Genomic DNA, 20,305 nt, shown 5'->3' on the forward strand with positions numbered 1-20,305 from the left:
GCTCTGTTCTGGTCTTTAAGTCCGGCTCAATTCATCATGTAAACCGTTAGTTGTGTTTTTAAAGTCTGTGAGTTTTTTTCTCTCTGATACAATTTTTAGTATTAGTAATTTAAGAGTTTAATTTTTTTTTTTTTAAGTTTTAAAACTTTCCCTGCTTACATTACTAATCACAATAATAATGTTCAGTAGTTATAGCACATTATACTTGTGAAATAAATTTTTAAAAGGCTGTTTTGGGATTAGATATCGTCTTGTGTGAGACTGTGTACACTGTGGGGACATTTTTAATAATATAACCAAAACAATAAAAAGTGTCAAGTGAATTCCTTTTTTTTTGTTAAATGCTGGATAATAAACTTCTTAAAAATACACCCACATTATTCAAACAAACTCAGCAGCCACCTCAACGATGGAAGATCTTACATCTTATAGGCCATGGTACTTTTATATAATGTACAGCATTTAATGTTCAATGTGATCATACAGTTGCCACGTGTGATTTTTCTTATTCTATGTAAAGTTATACATTAACATTAAACTCGATGAACCTCCCCGATAGTTTAGTGACTGGTCTCTCATCCTTCTTTGATCCGAATCGGTGTGTAACACCGCAACACTGTCAACCAAATGGACAATTCTATTATTAATTGAGTTTGAACATTGAATCATAAATCAGCATTTATAAAGTAAAAATAAACCCACGCACACATATATATACGCAATACGTTGGACTGTGTTGATGGCATTTAAACTGTCGCACAGCACTGTTCATAAAAGCGCTGGTTTGGTATGTAATTGGGGTCACGCCAAGCAATAGCCCTCCTAAATAACTCTTAAACTCGGACTCCTTGCACTTTATTTTTATTTAACACTGCACTATCTACATTCCTATTCATTTATTGCTCATAATGGTAGTTTGTCCTCGTATTGTGTTTTTGCCTTTGTCTTTCTGTTTTACTGTGTGTTGCCTGCATGGAGGAGAAGACCAAATCAAATCCCTAGTATCTGTATATACACGGCGAAATAAAGTTGAATTGAATTGAATTGAATTGAATTAAATTAAACGCGAGTAGACTGCGCCCCCCAGTGGCCACAGGCAGCATCTCCAGCGGGGGGGTTCACGACTGCGCGTGCTCCCGCCCGGTTTCCGCCCGGCCACTATCAATCGATCAGAGAGCGGAAGATGGCGGCGGATCTCTAGTCTGCGGAGCAAGATCGATCACCGAAAAACTCGATTGAGTGCAATCCCGCGTCGCCCGAAAAACACCCCAAAACAACGACCGCTCGGACCATTCGGACACCGGCGAGCGGCGTGGTGTGCGCAAAGGTAACGTCTGCGTTGGTTTTGTGCTAAAATGGCGTGCTTTTTAAAACGACCGAGCGAGAGGCGACAGGCCCTCCGCCAGCGCGCGCCATCTTGTTCTCTCTCTACATGCGCGTCCAGGCACGCTCAATTAATCCCGGAGAGAGAAGGGACAACGATGGGAGGAATTGTAATCAATCGGTCGCACCGTCAAACAACCACCACCAAGCAGCTGGGGGGGGGAAACAAAAAGTTCGTTCGAATTAAAGAAGCCTCGACGTCCAGTCGTCCAGAATATGATGATTTGTTTCCACTGACGTCTCACACAATATCAGCTACTGCCTTCGAACAGAGAGCTTTAGAGTTCCGCAAACAACAAACTTAGACACTTTTATACATCAATCAATCCTTTTGTTAAACCAGCAACATTAAGATCTGGTGCAATATTTATTTATTCATGTATATAGTGTCTCCAAGTGATGTATGTGTGTACATGTCCTCTGTCATGCTTGATATTGTCATTTGTGGCTGTAAGTTTCATGCTGGTCTGTTGATGCTCTGTTTATGTTTTACATGTACTGTATGCCCACATGTCTGTCTATTTATGCTATATGTCTACATGTATGTATACTGTATGTCCTCCCTTTTTCTTAAATGAGTTTGCCCAGGGATGCAAAAAGCAAAATTTCAGTGCAAACTGACAAATAAAGTCGTATCGTATCGTATAAGACAACTTGATTGGTGTCTTGTTGCCCGTATCGCCCAGTGACGTCCTTTAATCACATGACACGAATCGTCTGTTGATAGTGGAAGGATTTTATTTTATTAGACACTTTTGGGTGTGATTGTGAAAAAAAACAACCCCAAACCAATCACACAATAACTTACTAAGCATATGGTGATTTCCACCCCATTAGCTCGTTGATTTTAAGAGACATATCACTTTATAGGTTATAAGCTATTTTCGCAATATGTCCCATAAAGTAGACTAGAACATACCACATGGATACAGGACAGGTTTACAAATAGTTTTTGCAAGATTTGTCCAATATGTATTGAAATGTAACAAAAACAACTTGCATTACGTCTAACAATCAGTTATACCGTCATAAATATGACCAATTCACTTATTGAACTAGTATTATGTACTGAATCCTACAACACTTCCCCCAGTGCGCCCCATGGGAACCAAGTCGACGTGTGTCTCTCCATGTCCATGTTAAGTCATTAATCAACCGTTTTTTTTCTTCTTGCTTGTCAGCAGCTTGGTGAAGATAAGTTAGCCCTCATCCAAGATGGACTTCCCCTGGCACAGCGGGAAGGTCCTGGAGCAGCTCAACCAGCAGCGGCAGATGGGCCTGCTGTGCGACTGCACCTTCGTGGTGGACGGCGTGGACTTCAAGGCCCACAAGGCGGTTCTGGCCGCCTGCAGTTCCTACTTCCGCACCCTGTTCACCGACCAGAACGACGTGGTGCACCTGGACATCAGCAACGCTGCAGGTCTCTTCTTCGTTTAAGGTTTTTTGAATGTGACTTTTTTTAAATGAGGTTACTTATAGGCAGACTCTGCTTGTCTTGAAGGTCACATAAACACGGCTAGGCTAGAGTCTGTCAGAGTACATGCTTTATTTCACTTTATTTACAATATTGTATTTTAAAAGACTACGACAAAGTTATAACAAGCAGCCAAACAAGATGCTATGATGCTAACAACAGTGTAGGGGTCATAGCTGGTGAACTACCATCAGCTATAGCCGCTCCTCCTCCTCTCCTCCTCCTCCTCCTCCTCCTCCTCCTCCTCCTCCTCCTCCTCCTCCTCCTCCTCCTCTCCTCCTCCTCCTCACCCTGCTAACGCGTCGGTATTCCTCTGGGTTTTGCCGTTAGGTTTGGGCCAGGTCCTGGAGTTCATGTACACGGCCAAGCTCAGCCTCAGCTGTCAGAACGTGGAGGACGTGGTGGCGGTGGCCAACTTTCTCCAGATGCAAGAGGTGGTCAACGCCTGCTCCGCCTACCAGTCGGTCACGGCCTCCGCACCCGCGCTCATAGCGGACTTCTCTGCCGGTGGGTTCTACAGACGTGGGATAGGCCCGCCGCCTGCGTCCAAAGGGAGCTCTTTTCAGGATGTGGCACGGCCCCCTTTCATCCAGCCACCGCTACTCGTTACCGAAACAGACTTCTGCTATGCCTTTGAAGCTTTCCATGTCATTTTGTGCAACTGTGATTTTTTTAAATTGTATAAAAATGTTTTTTCTGGCAACATAAATTAGTTTTTTTTTCCACTTTAGAAGTTAGCATTTACCCGGTCCAATTGTCCCAATGAATTGGAATGTACTGAAATTGCACCTTGAACAATAATGTCAGCTAAAGTCGTTGCATCATTGCCTGGTTTGCTCATATGCTGGCGCTTTCCCTGTCGTGTTTGTGTCGTGTTCAAGACGGTTGTTCCGTACTTCATTCATTCTTCTTCTTCCCTTCGGCGTTCTTACCGACACCAAAGAAAAAGACGAAGAGGCCAAAGAGAGGCCGGAGCAGAACCCAGAGAGAGAGAGAGAGCTTCCCAAAGCGGAGGAGACGCAGCCCCAGGGCGGCGGCGCGGTGGAGAGAGAGAAAGCTCAGGAGGCCGCAAGCGAACCCGCCGAACACACCACCGCCCCGCCGCCGCTGGCGGCGCCGGCTGCGGCGTCTCCCAGCCCCGGCAGAACCCACCCGGGGAGGGGGAGACCGCCTAAACACTCCCCGCTCAAAGTGCCGTCCGCCCAGACAAAGGCCCCCCCCCCGCCGGCGGCGGCGGCGGTCCCCGAGGAGGAGAGCGCCGTGAAGGACGTTCCCGAGTTCCAGGACGACCCCCGGGACGCTGACTACACGCCCAGTGAGTAGACCCCCCCGTAGGACCCCCCCCCCCCCCCCCCCCCCCCGTAGGACTCAGTGTGGGTACTTCTCCGTCACTTCCCCCCAAAAGTCACTTTCAGTCACCGACTTTAATGACGGAGCGTTTAGTGACATCTGTTCTGGTTTTCCAGAATCTCAGTGGAGCCGCTCGGGGGGGTCGGTGTACATGAGCTCCAGGGGCCGGAGGATCAGGAGAGCTCCTCGCCGAAACTTCCCCCCTGGTGAGGAGGAGGGAACCCGATCCGATCCCCTGAACAAGCAGCGCCTTGTGCTTGTGTCTGCCACTGTCACTTATACTGTATACTGGCACAGATGTCTTTATGGCATAGTATAAAAACGTCTGCCTTCTCCTCCTTCTCCTTCTTCTTCTTCTTCTTCATCTTCTTCTCCTCCACCTCCTTCCCCTCCTTCTCCTTCTTCTTCATCATCTTCTTCTCCTCCACCTCCTTCTCCTCCTTCTCCTTCTTCTTCTTCATCATCTTCTTCTCCTCCTCCTTCTTCTTCATCATCTTCTCCTCCTCCACCTCCTTCTCCTCCTTCTCCTTCTTCTTCTTCATAATCTGCTCCTCCTCCACCTCCTTCTTCTCCTCCACCTCCTTCTCCTCCTCCACCTCCTTCTCCTCCTTCTCCTTCTTCTTCTTCTTCTTTTTCATCTTCTTCTCCTCCACCTCCTTCCCCTCCTTCTCCTTCTTCTTCATCATCTTCTTCTCCTCCACCTCCTTCTCCTCCTTCTCCTCCTTCTCCTTCTTCTTCATCATCTTCTTCTCCTCCTCCTTCTTCTTCATCATCTTCTCCTCCTCCACCTCCTTCTCCTCCTTCTCCTTCTTCTTCTTCATCTTCTCCTCCTCCACCTCCTTCTTCTCCTCCACCTCCTTCTCCTCCTCCACCTCCTCCTTCTCCTTCTTCTTCTTCTTCTCCTTCCTATCAAGATAATGACACGGATGAGGAGAGCGCTCCGAAGCGGGTGAAGCAGGAGGAGCCCACAGGACTCCCCGGCCCAGAAGAAGAAGGAGGAGGAGGAGAACATGGTGAGGAGGCCCAGGAGGAGAACGAAGACGGCCACATGGCGGACGGGGAGGAGGACTGTGAGTTAACCAAAGACCTGGGGGAGGAGGAGGAGGAGGAGGAGGAGGAGGAAGATGAGGACGAGGAGGAGGAGTCAGGCGGCATCCAGGAGGGGAGGATCACCCCGACGGGCTCGGCCAACGGACGCTCCGAGTCGAAGCCTTACAGCTCCGTGACTCACAAGTGTGAGGTGAGAGCTGTGTGTGTGTTTGTGTGGGTTTGTGTGTTAATTTGCCTCACACACGTCTAGCCTGGAAATCCAGAGCCACATCTAGAACGCTGTAGGGTCTGGCAACGAGTGATGAAAATGGCCCAACTCGAGGGGCGGCACCAAGCATGCATTTGAAAATATCACTGCACGACAATTGGATAACACTACGACCAATCAGAAGAATACAAGAGGTGACGTATCCAGACCAGCAGAGCTAACCAATAGATTAGACTCTTGCTGTATCCGGTCGGTAAAACAGCAACGCTTTTGGCCCCGCCTATATCAGATACACTGATGTGATTGGTTCATGTTCTGGGCCAGGGCAATTGGGGAGTGAGTATATTGCTCGTTCCCAGAGTGACTCTGAGCTGAGCAAACTTAAGTTGTGCTCTCGCGAGAACTCTGGATTTCCAGGGTAACACGCGTCCCTATTTTGTCGGTGAATGTCATTGTTTAGTAATTAATCGTAAAAGCGATTTGTCACTTAGAGAAGGTTCACTGTCAAATGTGTTTCGTTCCAGGACTGCGGAAAGAAATTCACGCACACGGGAAATTTCAAAAGGCACATTCGGATTCACACGGGAGAGAAGCCGTTCAGCTGTAGGGACTGTCACAAAGCCTTCTCTGACCCCGCGGCCTGCAAGGCCCACGAGAAAACACACAGGTCAGTTAAAACACACAGGTCAGTAGTGTGGTCAGTTAAACACACAGGTCAGTAGTGTGGTCAGTTAAACACACAGGTCAGTAGTGTGGTCAGTTAAACACACAGGTCAGTAGTGTGGTCAGTTAAACACACAGGTCAGTAGTGTGGTCAGTTAAACACACAGGTCAGTAGTGTTCTCAGTTAAACACACAGGTCAGTAGTTTGGTCAGTTAAACACGCAGGTCATTCTGCACAGGGGGTAGGTTGTTGGATCAATGTAGTCAGTCCTTACACCACCTTGTTAGAACAATCTTGCCAGCATTCATAATATTCTTTTGATGATTTCCATTAATTGTTTTTGGTATAAATCCCTCTGGAGATTTTCAGCCAAGTTATGAAAAAGGATTTCATAACTCGGCTGAAAATCCCCAGAGAGATTTATGCCAAAAACAATGAATGGAAATTGCATTAAAAAAAAATGCACCCGATACAAATGAATCCCCTGCCAGCTGTTATATCTCCCTTTGTTAACACACAAAGCACATCCAGGCATTTTTACTTTTAAGATTAAGATAAGATAATCATACAAATGATTAATCCTTGAAGGGGAGCCGCCGTTTTAAACAAGAGAACATAAGAATATAACGATAACAACGAACTACAGAGCATACAAACACAAAGACACACAGACACCACAGATCTAACGCCAGTGGGGCTAGGCCGAGGTGGTTGACGTCTCCCCCCCCCCCCCCACAGCCCTCTGAAGCCCTACTGCTGCTCCACCTGTGGTAAGAGCTACCGCCAGATCAGCCTGCTCAACCTGCACCGCAAGCGGCACACGGGCGAGGCGCGCTACAGCTGCGGCGTGTGCGGGAAGCTCTTCACCACGTCCGGCAACATGAAGCGCCACCACCTGGTGCACAGCGGCGAGAAGCCCTACAACTGTGACTTCTGCGACAAGGCCTTCTCCGACCCCACCGCCAAGATGAGGCACCTGGAGACCCACGACACGGACAAGGGGAACAAGTGCCCGCACTGTGACAAGCGCTTCAATCAGGTCAGCGGAGGAGCGCCGGGGGGGGCGATCGGGCAGGGTCTACAGTCAGGTCCACATGGTAGAGGAGTGTAGGGCGGTCTACAGTCAGGTCCACATGGTAGAGGAGTGTAGGAGGTCTACAGTCAGGGCCACGTGGTAGAGGAGTGTAGGAGGTCTACAGTCAGGGCCACGTGGTAGAGGAGAGTAGGGCGGTCTTCAGTCAGGTCTACACAGTAGAGGAGTGTAGGACAGTCTACAGTCAGGTCTACACAGTAGAGGAGTGTAGGACAGTCTTCAGTCAGGTCCACGTGGTAGAGGAGAGTAGGACAGTCTTCAGTCAGGTCCTCATGTTAGAGGAGTGTAGGACAGTCTTCAGTCAGAACTGTAGAGTATCGTGTGGTAATTAGCCATCGTGTGGTAGTAAACCCCATTTATTACCCCATTATCTATTTACTGTGTCAACCGCCAAACGTTTTGCATCACAGAATGATATCAAAACCAGATGTAGTTGGGTCGTCTTTATGTCGTGGATGTAAGACCCATAGGTTTAGTTCACTCATGTGATGTTCATGTTGAAATGCTTCCCTCAGATGGGGAACCTGAAGGCTCATTTAAAGATCCACATTACGGACGGTCCTCTGAAATGCAGAGAGTGTGGGAAACAGTTCACCACTTCAGGTGAGCTGCAACACACATTTCTTCAGCGTGCAAATATTTTCTCTATGATTTGAATATAAGTCAATAATCGGATATTGAAGTCTTCATTATCATATTCATTGTTTTTTGTGTTGTAAGCATTATTAGAAAATATCTACAATTTAATTTAATTTGAAAATGTACGTTTAAATTCTAATTTGAAATCTCGCCTGTACCGGAATTTACCGCCGACACACACACACACACACACACAACGAGATTGCAAACAAATAAAAAAACACATACAGACAAATCGACATACAGAACGACATTACACCACAAGCAGGACATGAAGCAAGCAGCAGCGAAGAGATTGCAGCTATCGCATCTCGTCCACCTCACCTCACCTCCCTTGTACTGTGTGTGTGTGTGTGTGTGTGTGTGTGTGTGTGTGTGTGTGTGTGTGCGTGTGCGTGTGTGTCCTCCTCAGGTAACCTGAAGCGTCACCTGCGCGTTCACAGCGGGGAGAAGCCCTACATCTGCATGCACTGTCAGAGGGCCTTCGCCGACCCCGGGGCCCTGCAGCGCCACGAACGGATACACACAGGTGGGTCAACACAACAACACACACACATACACACAGGTGGGTTAACACAACAACACACACACACACATACACACAGGTGGGTTAACACAGCAACACACACACACATACACACAGGTGGGTTAACGCAACAACACACACACACAGGTGGGTTAGCACAACAACAGATACACACACAGAACACGAACGCATACACACAGGTGGGTTAGAACAACAACACACACACACACAGGTGGGTTAACACAACAACACATACACACAGGTGGGTTAACACAACAACAGACACACACAGGTGGGTCGCACAACAACACACACAGGTGGGTCGCACAACAACACATACACACAGGTGGGTTAACACAACAACACATACACACACAGAACATGAACGCATACACACAGGTGGGTTAACACAACAACACACACACACAGGTGGGTCGCACACTAAGCACTAGGGGGGTAACGATACACTAAAGTCACGGTTCGTATGTTTTTCGGTACAGCCGTTTTTTTGTTGTTTTTTATGAAACAATTTTTTTTTGGGGGATTTTGATTTGATTTATTAAATTGTATCAAACAAATGCCTTACACACATGAAAATACATCAAATACAATTGAGGATAAAAACACAATCAAGTCCAGGACTTATTTCCATTGTGGTCCTCAACACAAAACATCAGGACAACATCAGGACAAGACACTCACAGAGTGTGATAATCAATAAAAACGGCGTGGCCGTGTCTCCATGTCTCCGTGTCTCCGTGTCTCCGTGCTGCAGGGGAGAAGCCCTGCCTCTGCCTGGTGTGTGGGAAGTCCTTCACCCAGGCCAGCTCCCTCATCGCTCACGTCCGCCAGCACACCGGGGAGAAGCCGTACGTCTGTGACCGCTGCGGCAAGAGGTCAGAGAGGGAGCGCCCGGCCGCTTGGATTGTGTTGTTTTGTGTTTGTGTTGTTGTTGGGGTTGCCACGGTTACTTGTTTTAAAAGGGGGCTTGGCGTCTCAGTACTAACTTTTGCTGACAATTAACGTGGCAGTGTCCCGGTCACAGCCCTTGTGATAAGTCGTAAATATATATCAACCTGTTACAGCGTGGACTTAATGTGTTATTACGTTATGGAACGCCCGTACTTTGTGTGTATACAGTGATGTGTTCGGTTAACGCACGAATTCCGGCGATAATAAATAAATAAATATATCTTTCTTTCTTTTTTTTTATTTGACGATGCCCCCTGGGACAGGTTCGTCCAGTCCAGCCAACTGGCCAATCACATCCGTCACCATGACAACGTCCGTCCACACAAGTGCAACATGTGCAATAAGGCCTTTGTCAACGTGGGAGATCTGTCCAAGCACATCATCATCCACACAGGTAACAGTCTGATCACATCATCATCATCCACACAGGTAACAGTCTGATCACATCATCATCATCCACACAGGTAACAGTCTGATCACATCATCATCATCCACACAGGTAACAGTCTGATCACATCATCATCACCCACACAGGTAACAGTCTGATCACATCATCATCACCCACACAGGTAACAGTCTGATCACATCATCATCATCCACACAGGTAACAGTCTGATCACATCATCATCATCCACACAGGTAACAGTCTGATCACATCATCATCATCCACACAGGTAACAGTCTGATCACATCATCATCCACACAGGTAACAGTCTGATCACATCATCATCCACACAGGTAACAGTCTGATCACATCATCATCACCCACACAGGTAACAGTCTGATCACATCATCATCATCCACACAGGTAACAGTCTGATCACATCATCATCATCCACACAGGTAACAGTCTGATCACATCATCATCATCCACACAGGTAACAGTCTGATTACATCATCATCCACACAGGTAACAGTCTGATCACATCATCATCCACACAGGTAACAGTCTGATCACATCATCATCATCCACACAGGTAACAGTCTGATCACATCATCATCCACACAGGTAACAGTCTGATCACATCATCATCATCCACACAGGTAACAGTCTGATCACATCATCATCCACACAGGTAACAGTCTGATCACATCATCATCATCCACACAGGTAACAGTCTGATTACATCATCATCCACACAGGTAACAGTCTGATCACATCATCATCATCCACACAGGTAACAGTCTGATCACATCATCATCATCCACACAGGTAACAGTCTGATCACATCATCATCATCCACACAGGTAACAGTCTGATCACATCATCATCCACACAGGTAACAGTCTGATCACATCATCATCCACACAGGTAACAGTCTGATCACATCATCATCCACACAGGTAACAGTCTGATTACAGAATCCACCTGTTGATTCAAAGAAAAAGTCCAGTGTAAATCTGTGTGTCACACCAACCCACCAGTCGTCCCCTGTCTAGAGAAAAAGTAAACTGATGTACACATCTCTTCGTCTCTCTTTAGCAGAAGAGGTGTCTCACCTCACTGAGGCTTCCGGAATACATAAACGTTAACTCAAAATGATAATAATCTGATCACTGAGTTTGTAATCATTTCCGTCACACTGGGCCGACCGCATCCTGTGACTACAGCTCAGAAAGCTGAAGGAATGTGTCTTAATGTGTTTAAGTCGCACATGCACTGGATAAAAGAAGTAGTAATTTCATTACTTCTATATTAATATAATACTTTATGAATAGGAGTCAGGCGCCTTCACGTGAAATGATCAGCACAAAAAAGTGATTTTGACAAATGTTAACGGAGGTCTTAGTGAAGCCAGGAGAGACTATGATGACAATGATTTGATCGCCCAGACTTGCATTGTCCTTTGAAGTTGGTGGAACCTGGAACCTGTTCCAAACTTGGATAAAGTGAAAAGTGCTTCACAATTTTCTTCAACCTTAGCTTAACTTCCTCCATCTTTCCCTCTGACACAAACAATCTGCATTACTGCCCTGTGACCCATCATCCCTGAACAGAGAGACTGAGATGGAGTTCCTTTCCCCAGGCAATCAATGTAAACACTGATCTCAACAGGGCCCCCAACCAAGTCACACATGCTGTCCAACTCATGCACACACACAGACACATAGATATAACATAGACTACCTCAAAAGCTAATTGTTGTATTTGTTATTTCATTTCTTATTTTTATTATATTTCTCATCTTATTTGAATATGTTTCAATGTTGCACAATCTCCTCCGGCAACGGCCACTTTTCATCTCACTGCATTTCTTGTATATGTATGTGACTAGGCACGGGCAAAACGATTATTTTCCGGGAACCAGTTCTTTCAGTTCCCTTCACTATCACAAATCGTTCGTTTGATTCGTTCGTTCAGTTTTTTCAGTTCATTAAGTCATACGTCCGTATACGTCATTTGGCAGGGAATCTCAGGTGTCTGGCCCCACCACTTTGCTTTTAAATATGAGGTACGCCCGCAAATGGAGCCTTTTAAAACACCAGAAGGTCTCAGACGGTGACGATGCCCGGAAAACAGCTAATTTCTGTAGCATTAGCCCACGACGCCGCTGGAGCACGACACGTGTGTGGTTTTAAGAAGAATAGCCCAAGCGGCCTCAACCACGATGAGAAGGTTTTAGACTCAATCAATATAAAGTCGAGGGGGAACAAAGTTCTGTTCGTTTGTATATTTTATTTACGTGACCATATCTGTGTTTTATGTTTAAAAAAAAATAAAATCAGTTCTCTTGTTTTGGGAATCGGTTCTCGTCGTTCACCTTCAGGATTCGTCCGTTCCGACCGAATCGTTTGCGAATCGCCCCATGGCCTATATGTGACCAATCACACCGCTGAATCTCGCCTCCTCCCAGGAGAGAAGCCGTACCTGTGCGACAAGTGCGGCCGCGGGTTCAACCGCGTGGACAACCTGCGCTCCCATGTGCGCACGGTGCACCAGGGCAAGGCCGGCATGAAGAGGCTGGTGCTGGCCGGCAGCTCGGACGAGGCCATGGACGGCCTGGACGACATGGTCACCTCGGGGGAGGTCAACATCGTCACGGTGACCACGGAGGACATCGTGGCGCTGGCCGCCAGCACGGTGGCTCAGCTCACAGGTGGGAGGCGTCGCCCCCTGACTGCAGCGTCGCTTAGGACACAAGCTGTGGTCACGGTTGTGTTATTGATATGATACAGTATGATATAGAACGTAATTGTCAGCTTGGCTGGAATTTGTACTTGCGACCCAGCAGCCACTGTGTGCATAGAACACATATACATTTCACACACCATAACACAGTGGAAACAAAACAAAGATACATATATGGCTATGGCTAAACTCCTGATTAAGCCTTAAGGTTGACTGGTGGACAAAATTCATAGTTTCATTCATAGTTTGGAGGCTTTTATGTTTTAACTAGATTTTTAAAATTGATATTCGCTTGTTTCATTTGTATTATTATTATTAGTCTTGTCATTTGAAAGTACAAATACATAGTTAAATAGTAAGAAATATAAAATTAAAATTATTATTCTAATCACAGTAGAGAAAGGGTAAAGGTAGAACTGCGGGGCCGTCTGGCTCTAGAGCTCCTGCCCAGAGCTCCTGTCCTGCTGACCAACCGATCCTCCATCGTGTCTTCTCACACAGTGGTTCCGGTGACGACGTCTGTGTCAACAGACGACACCGAAGCTCTCAAAGCAGAGATCACCAAGGCCGTGGAGAAGGTCCAGGAAGCAGGTGAGACTAGCTGCAGTGACCCTGCGGTCACTTCCTCTTCATCACTTCGTCGTTAACGCTTAACCAACGGGACAGGACGTATTCTCACCTCACGTCTGTACCCCTCTCGTCTGCCCCCAGACCCCAACACGCAGATCCTGTACGCGTGCGACTCGTGCGGCGACAAGTTCCTGGACGCCAACTCGCTGGCGCAGCACGTGCGCATCCACACGGCGCAGGCGCTGGTCATGTTCCAGGCGGACGGCGACTACTACCAGTACACCACAGAGGGGGACGAGGGGGCCACCGCCTGGCAGCCCGCCGCCCACCACGTCATTCAGGAGGGCCAGGTGCTGTACCGCACGCAGGAGGCCGGGAGGGAGAGCGACGAGGTGGCGGAGGAGGGCCAGGAGCACCAGGAGGAGGAGGAGGAGGAGGAAGGAGGAGGAGGAGGAGAGGGAGATGATGGAAAGACTATACCTGCAGAGGAAGAGCAGGAGCAGGAGGAGGAGGGAGGCGAGGGGGGGGAGAAGGAGGGGAGTGAAGAGGAGGCTTTGGGCCGTACGGACGCTCCTTTGGGGTTAGATGTCGAGGCCGTGGCTGTAGGGGAGGTGGATGCTACGGAGGTTAAGGTGAAGACGGAAGCAGAGCTGGAGGGCGAGGTGATGGTGACGGTGTAAACGAGTCACGTTCTGCACGCGTGTGTCTCAGGGCACCGCGTCGGTCCTCCTGTGAATGCGGACTGAGGAGTGTTGACATAATTTATGAGTGAACAAAAACTATATTGATGATACATTTTTTGTAATGTAAAGAAATGTATTTTACAGATTACAGAAACTAATTTATCTATGGCTTGAGAGATAATGTTTCTCCGACGTGGGTTCTACAGGTAAACTGCATCTGAGCGTCATTTGTGAGGTCACCAGTGTCAGTGACTGAAACTAAATGAATGAATGAACGATGAAATGAATGGCTCATAAACCGTCCAAATGAGATGTGTACATTGTCATTATATTTTACTAAGTTGTATTTTCATGAAAAGACTATTGTACAGTTGAACTATTGTGGCTAACGTGTCCGTGTCGATAGATTCGTTTTTTGTATGCATGAGCTGGAAGATGCTCACATGCTGGCAGGAAATGTATATTGTGTGCATGATAAATCTTTGTCATGTCTAATTTGATTTTTTTTTTTGTTAAGTTAACGTTGTAAATCCATGACAAAACTCAATAATTGAGGGTGTAATGGGTGATGATTTGTCACTACATTAGCTTAAATGAATGAGATTAAATGTACTAGACAAGCTTATATATGTATGGTAATGTTAATAGTGGGAAAATACTTCTTACACTGATTCACAGCATACCCATAACATTGATTGTCAGTGTTTAATGAACTCTGTTCATGAGAGTAAATAAGCACAACACGTCGTTACAAAGCTAATTAAATGCCGATTTCAAACGCATTGTGAAGTCGTACTTGCTTAAAGCATAAAACAAAACCGCAGGTGAATAAAAGAATGCACATGCAGCCGTAAGACGTCTTTACATCTCTAGTACGTGGCTCCCAATCTACCCATGCAAACAATGGGATGGTCCAGCCTTATAACGACGCTGTGATGCTATTGGTGGGGCTGGAGTCGTAGCGACGCGTTTCTCCTCCCGATTGGTTGACGTGCTGGGTCAGAGTTCGCCTTCTGCTAAGGCTGACGTCGACTTCTGCAGCAAAATGGCGACGTTGACAGCAGCCGTGCAGAGGAACCATCCCGGTCCTATATTGTCCCGAAAACAGACCAAAGGGACGACCCACAGCGGATCAAATAAGATGGGCAAGGGTGTGCTTTTATGTCTGACTCTGGCGTCTCTGATGAGCCCCACGTGGGCCGATGGAAAGACTCTGGTCCTGCTGGACAACGTGAATATCCGAGACACCCATTCAATCTTCTTCCGCAGTCTTGCAGGTAACGTTAATGTTATGTGTTCTGTGTTCGAAGTGCTGTTCAATGCTCAATAGTCTTCAAGTTAAAATGTCTATTGGCCAACCGTGTGGTGATGATGCAAGTGAATGATGGCTTTCGTGCAGCAGGATGAGCAAGCTTTGTGCAGTTGTGTGTCCGATGAAAGTGTACACGAATGTAAATTACAAAACATTGTGTGTATTAATTATGGATAGTGGAGTCATTTGTTCACATGCGATGTGTACTGAACAGTATGTCATAAGAACAGTATACGTTATTATATAATACAAGTGTCCTATATAGACAACTTCCTCGTGCATGTTATTATGGACCTGATAAGACTGCGATGGGTATTTTCTCTCGTCCCTCAGATCGTGGATTTGACCTGTCATTCAAGACGGCAGATGACCCCTCTCTGTCGCTGATCAAATATGGCCAATTTCTCTATGACCACTTAATCATCTTTGCACCATCTGTGGAGGGTAAGTCAACCACCTTGCACCCTGTCAAGTTTCCCCATTGGTTATCAACTTTTAATTTTGTATATTTAATGTGTGTATATGTGCAATTTTCCACCTCCAGATTTCGGAGGAAACATCAACGTGGAGACCATTACATCATTCATTGACGGCGGGGGAAACGTCCTTGTTGCTGCCAACTCAGACATTGGTCAGTTTTGAACGCCAATGCATTTCAGATCATATAACAAATATTTGCATGGTGAAAGGTTCATTTAAAATGAGTCACTTGAATCATATCGGAAGTACATCTTCTTTGGTCCATCTTTGAGATATCAATTTCCCCCCTTTTTTGTTTGTTTTGATATAGGTGACCCTTTAAGGGAGCTGGGCAGTGAATGCGGCATTGAATTTGATGAGGAAAAGACGGCCGTAATCGATCATCACAACTTTGATGTGTCCGACCCTGGCGAGGTAAGCAGATTTATACTTTGAATCCTATCCTCTTGTCAGAAGTTTTTCACATTGTGCAAAGAATAAACACGAGCATTAGTATCAACCCCGGAGAACCATAATGTGAGGTCGTTGTGTTTCTCTGCAGCACACTTTAATCGTGGCCGACCCAGAGAACCTGCTGAAGGCCCCGACTATTGTGGGAACGCCCACCAACAAGCCCATCCTGTTCAAGGGGGTCGGGTAAGCATCGTCAACCCTTTTGAATTCGTATTCATCATTTGGCTTTTGAGATTTCGGCTTAGCTCAGGAGGTAGAGCGGGTTGACTTGTAACCGGAAGGTTGCTGGTTCGATCCCCGGCTCCTCCTCCTAGTGTCGATGTGTCCCTGAGCGAGACGCTTAACCCCTAACTGCTCCTGACCAGCTGGCTGTCGCCCTGCGTGGTTGACTCCGCCGTGTATTAACCGTTGTAAGTTGCTCTGGATAAAAGCGTCTGCTAAATGTAAACGTAACCTCCTGTTTTTCTTCACCCTCAGCATGGTGGCAGACCCTGAAAACCCCCTCGTCCTGGACATCCTGACCGGCTCCTCCACGTCCTACTCCTTCTTCCCCGACAGGCCGATCTCTCAGGTACCACTGAACTCCTGGACAAAATGTCTCACATAATAATTCACTTGTGTTTATTTTCAATCCAGGACTGACTGAGCAAGACGTTAAGAATATCCCTAGTCTAAGTCCCTTGTGTCTCTCTAGACAAAAAAAATACCCATCTAAACTCATGACATTTATGTATGCTTCACGTACATTCCTTTTGAGATAGTTTTGTTGTAGCTTGGCTCCTGAGTCAAGCTTCCAACCCCGTCCTTGATGATGTGATCGTGTCGTTCCTCCAGTACCCTCATGCAGTTGGCAAGAACACCCTGCTGATCGCCGGCCTCCAGGCCCGCAACAACGCCAGGGTGGTCTTCAGCGGCTCCATGCACTTCTTCAGTGATGCCTTCTTCAACTCCCCTGTGCAGAAGGCCACTCCTGGATCCCAAAGGTAACCCTGCCCTGTTTACATAAGGATACTCTTATCTAGATTATATTAGGAACTTGTGGTGGTGCAAGAATGGACAGGATGTGGAAGTAAAAGCCACGTCTATGTTCCACCCATGCACTGAGTGCGTGTGTGTGTGTGGTAGTGGTGGCTCGTTCACGAACGAACGACTCTTTAAAACGAACGAACCGACCTGATTCGCCGCTCTCGTTCGTCGTCGTTCGTTCTCCGAGACTCGACTCCCAGCTCCACCCACTAGTCGCTGAGTCGCCGTTCGTTCACTGACTGTGGTTAGCGGTGAAGACTCGAGGACTGAGAAGTCACGAGAGTCAGCCGGGGAACAACATCCCGATTCCGAACATGAAGCGCTCCTCAGCTAAAAGGAACTTAGTTAATGTTGTGTTGATTGATGACCGTTTGCACCATTGCACAATCGTGATTAGTTTGAGAATGAGAAGAACGAGGGAGGAGCCGAGTCTGACCGACTCAGTGACTGAGAATCATGATTCACCACGAACAAACGAACGAATGAATGAATGAACGACTCTTCTTGGCGAACTGACCGACGCAAACTGATTCATTCAAACGAATCATGAAATCCACCACTAGTGTGTGGGTCAACGTGTGTGTTTTAGTGACCGTGTGGATTGTGCTACGGGCGACTCTTAACGGTCTTCTGCATGCGGTGCCTCGCAGGTTTGAGCAGACGGGCAACCTGGAGCTGGCCGAGGCGCTGTCCAGCTGGGTGTTCAAGGAGGCCGGCGTCCTCCGCGTGGGAGCTGTCACCCACCGCAAAGTGGGCGAGGCCACCCCCCCCACCGCCTACACCATCGCTGACCTGGTGGTGAGTGCAGGAGATCAGACTGAGTTCAGAGGACCACAGACGTCAGCGGAGTTTATTATAATAATAATAATAATAATAATAATAATAATAATAATAATAATAATAATACATTTTATTTAAAGCGCTTTTCTAAGTACTCAAAGACACTTTACAATACATCATAAAAGCAGTAAAAACAACATCAAATGGTAAAAAAAAACCACTAAAAACACATTAGACTAAGCTAAACATTAAAAGCAATTTTAAAAAGGTGAGTTTTTGTCAGTGATTTGAAAGTTGAAAGGTCAGTGCAGTCACGGATTTGTGTGGGATTTTACGTTGTTTGGTATTGCTGTTTTTTTTAAACTTGTGGCACCGTGTTAATATTGTAGACCTCAAGGAGCTATTTGTGTATTGTGTAGGCCATTCCGTTCTATGAAAGCCTATTTAATAGGAACGTCAATTTGAATAAAATCATTTATATTTGCTAATGCATATTTTCAGTGAAATCATACCAAAGCAACTCAAAAGGTTGCTATCAGAATTGAAATACGACCACACTATAACCCCTTCAGACTCTGGGTTCGTGAGTTGTGTTGTTCACCTGAACACTGAGCTCCAGCTCTGCAGGGGGGGGGTCTAACGAGTGTGTGTGGCCCCGTGACCCCCAGGAGTACAGCGTGGTCATCGAGATGCTCTCCGAGGGCCGCTGGGTTCCCTTCAACGGGAACGACATCCAGCTGGAGTTCGTGAGGATCGACCCCTTCGTCAGGACCTACCTCAAGAAGAACGGTAAAGACGTGCCGTCGGGCCGCAGGGCCGGTAACCGTGACCGTTGAGCGCCAGCGGGCTAGTAGGCCATTGTAGTCAAGTGTAGAGAACATTAGTTTTAGATTATTCTCATGGCAGACCAGCTCAAATCTGGGTGACTAGCGAGAACTCAAACTGCAGATTACTACTTGCACAAACTGCACAAAGTAGTAATCTGCAAAAGAAAGTGTATTTTAAAGGTTTCAAATCAACACTGTCTAACGGGGCCACTAGAAACACACTTATTGAACGTTTCCTCCACTCGTGCAAATTTAGTGTTTTTTTTCGATTTAAATCTCTGCATCAAAAGAGGAAACGAGGCGCGTTGTGGTCTTGTGGGAGATCAGAATCTCCCATGAGAAGTTCTTCTATAACATAGCAGGGCTGCTGGGTCTGATGTAAACGTGAGATATAGATATAGATATATATATATATATAATCCTTTTACATTTTTTTACTTTAACAGTAGTACAGAAAAGTGATTGCATGTATTGTAACGTACGTGACGTTGGCTCTGCTACGCCCCCTCAAATTCTTTGAGCGTGACAATTAGAACACAGAAGCCTCTCCTCTTCATCATGATGTTTGAGATGACCCCCCGCACCAAGACCTACGCTGTGTTTAACTTAGGATAACAGTGCTGTATAATAATTAGTTCATTCTTCTGAGGCTTACATCAAATAGAACATTAGTCAGGTTAACTTTCACATTCATTCATTTAGTTGCAACACACGCTTCAAATGGGGGAAATAAAACAGCATCGGGCAGGTCTTTTTGTTTGAGCTTTTTAAAGCTGATGGAAAAACACTCACCACTTATTTTTCTATCCAACAGGAGGCAAATACAGTGTTGAGTTCACGCTGCCTGACGTCTACGGAGTGTTCCAGTTCAAAGTAGACTACAACAGACTAGGCTACACGCATCTGTACTCTTCCACTCAGGTGAGATGATTTACACTAATTCTTGGTGATGTATGTAATAGACTGATCTCCATGTCGACTGATTTTTATTTGTTGTTACTAAGTTATACTTGCTCACAAACGTCTGTGATTGATCTTCCCCCCAGGTATCCGTGCGTCCGTTGCAGCACACACAGTACGAGCGGTTCATCCCGACCGCCTACCCCTACTACGCCAGTGTCTTCTCAATGATGGCCGGACTCTTCGTCTTCAGCATCGTCTTTTTGCACATGAAAGAAAAGGAGAAATCTGATTAAGGCAGTGAAGGAAAAAAATGTGTCAATGCAATTTGAGTTAAAGAGCGTGTGCGGGTATTTGTGACTTGATACTATAGTAAACTTTGTACTGCAGCCCTCTGTGGAAGTTTGGCTTGTGTTGGGTTATCTGGTGGATAAATAAAAAACATTTTTGGAGGCCTTAAAATATCTTCCAATTGTTTGGGATGGTTGGGACTTTTTGTACCAAAAGAAAAATACGTCATGGCCTGTACACTAATAATTCAGTCGTCATTTAAATACAGTTGCTGTAAATACAGAAAGTGAAATTGAACAAAATTGTTTCCCCATTATGTGGATATGTGGATATGGGGGGAAAGTGATCCGGTAAATACATGCACTGAATTTTGTTTTAGCAATCAGGATTTTTTTTTTTTGTTTAATGTAACTAGTTTGAAACAGCTTGAGTTTGTCCATGCCACAATAAAAAAATATTCACATTCCAATCTTCGTGACTAAGCGAATTAATGA

The 20,305-nt window shown here is 46.2% G+C and overlaps 4 protein-coding genes across 4 annotated transcripts in view; all 4 read left to right on the forward strand.

The window, feature by feature from the left end:
• Nucleotides 1-323, forward strand: part of hspb7 (heat shock protein family, member 7 (cardiovascular)) — a 3,196-nt gene extending 2,873 nt beyond the window's left edge. The window contains exon 3 of the mRNA XM_084473776.1: nucleotides 1-323. This exon is cut by the window's left edge and continues 308 nt beyond it. The gene's annotated coding sequence lies outside the window, so the exon portion shown is untranslated.
• The window catches only part of LOC311353795 (uncharacterized protein), a gene marked incomplete at both ends in the record, with an annotated part of 125,423 nt that overhangs the window by 8,404 nt on the left and 96,714 nt on the right, over nucleotides 1-20,305 (forward strand). The gene's annotated exons all lie outside the window — the stretch shown is intronic.
• On the forward strand, nucleotides 1,188-13,739 carry zbtb17 (zinc finger and BTB domain containing 17; the record flags this gene model as incomplete). The annotated part of the gene is made up of 15 exons (XM_084474500.1): nucleotides 1,188-1,327; nucleotides 2,568-2,803; nucleotides 3,188-3,364; nucleotides 3,801-4,172; nucleotides 4,324-4,413; nucleotides 5,122-5,447; nucleotides 5,990-6,132; nucleotides 6,868-7,168; nucleotides 7,738-7,825; nucleotides 8,274-8,390; nucleotides 9,163-9,283; nucleotides 9,623-9,753; nucleotides 12,215-12,457; nucleotides 12,991-13,080; nucleotides 13,201-13,739. Exons 2-15 carry the CDS (start codon nucleotides 2,599-2,601, stop codon nucleotides 13,737-13,739), a joined length of 2,943 nt encoding a protein of 980 aa, XP_084330626.1. The 5' UTR covers nucleotides 1,188-1,327; nucleotides 2,568-2,598.
• Nucleotides 14,776-20,280, forward strand: ddost (dolichyl-diphosphooligosaccharide--protein glycosyltransferase subunit (non-catalytic)). Its single transcript, XM_084473771.1, has 11 exons — nucleotides 14,776-15,019; nucleotides 15,388-15,498; nucleotides 15,599-15,685; nucleotides 15,845-15,948; nucleotides 16,076-16,170; nucleotides 16,465-16,558; nucleotides 16,822-16,970; nucleotides 17,664-17,811; nucleotides 18,462-18,582; nucleotides 19,435-19,541; nucleotides 19,667-20,280. Exons 1-11 carry the CDS (start codon nucleotides 14,788-14,790, stop codon nucleotides 19,814-19,816), a joined length of 1,398 nt encoding a protein of 465 aa, XP_084329897.1. The 5' UTR covers nucleotides 14,776-14,787; the 3' UTR covers nucleotides 19,817-20,280.

The sequence above is a fragment of the Micromesistius poutassou genome (assembly GCF_964030765.1).
Source record: "Micromesistius poutassou genome assembly, chromosome: 10".
Taxonomy (NCBI): Eukaryota; Metazoa; Chordata; class Actinopteri; order Gadiformes; family Gadidae; genus Micromesistius; species Micromesistius poutassou.